The 742-nt window shown below is 37.9% G+C and overlaps 1 protein-coding gene across 1 annotated transcript in view; it reads left to right on the plus strand.

The window, feature by feature from the left end:
* The window catches only part of LOC110572707 (orphan sodium- and chloride-dependent neurotransmitter transporter NTT5-like), a 13,238-nt gene extending 12,938 nt beyond the window's left edge, over nt 1-300 (plus strand). Inside the window, exon 13 of the mRNA XM_044911358.1 lies at nt 245-300. Coding sequence (XP_044767293.1) covers nt 245-300 — 56 coding nt within the window. The remainder of the gene's footprint in view (nt 1-244) is intronic.
* Nucleotides 301-742: the final 442 nt, after the last annotated feature.

The following is a 742-nucleotide window of genomic DNA, read 5'->3' on the forward strand; positions in this document are numbered from 1 at the left end:
CCCATGTGCTACAACCAATGCATGTGACAAGCCCATTGGGCCTTGTGTCTCCAATCCTTGTGCAACCCATGTGTTACAATATCTATTATCTATCTATTATCTATTGCAATATCTATTATCACAATGACACACTTGTGTAACATGTTATGCTTGAACAATTACTTATCTAAAAAAAAAAAATTGCTGCTCTCTTTAAGGGTGTGGTTCCACTTGTTGATACTCATTGGGCTTCCCTCCTTTTTAGGCCCCGCCCACTGGTCCTCCTCCCGGCTTCCACCTCTCAGCGGTAAAGTGAACTAGGAGTTGGAAGCTCCACTCTCCCTTGTCTGCCCTCTCTCCATAGAGTACCCAAAATCCAGTCATTAATTCCGTCGGCTTTCTACCTTGCCTGCCAAGCTTCCTTTTGTTCAGAGACCTAAAATTTTCTTTTACAAAAGCTTTACTGAGATATAATCCATACACCATACAGTTCACCTATTTTCTTTTTGCACAATGCCACCTATTTGAAGCTTACAATTCAATATTTTTTAGTGTATTCATAGAGCTGCTGAATTTTGCCAAGTGCATTTTCATCTTGTTGATAGATTTTTTGATATTGAACCAGTCCTGTGGAATCAATCCTTCTTAGTCATAAATGTATTATCCTTTTGATAAATTGCTGGATTCTCTTTGCTAATATTTATTTAGTTTGTTCATCTAGTTGTTGTAGATGATTTTTCCCCTAGTATCTTTTTCTAGATTT

Source organism: Neomonachus schauinslandi, chromosome 16 (assembly GCF_002201575.2).
Source record: "Neomonachus schauinslandi chromosome 16, ASM220157v2, whole genome shotgun sequence".
NCBI classification, from domain to species: Eukaryota; Metazoa; Chordata; class Mammalia; order Carnivora; family Phocidae; genus Neomonachus; species Neomonachus schauinslandi.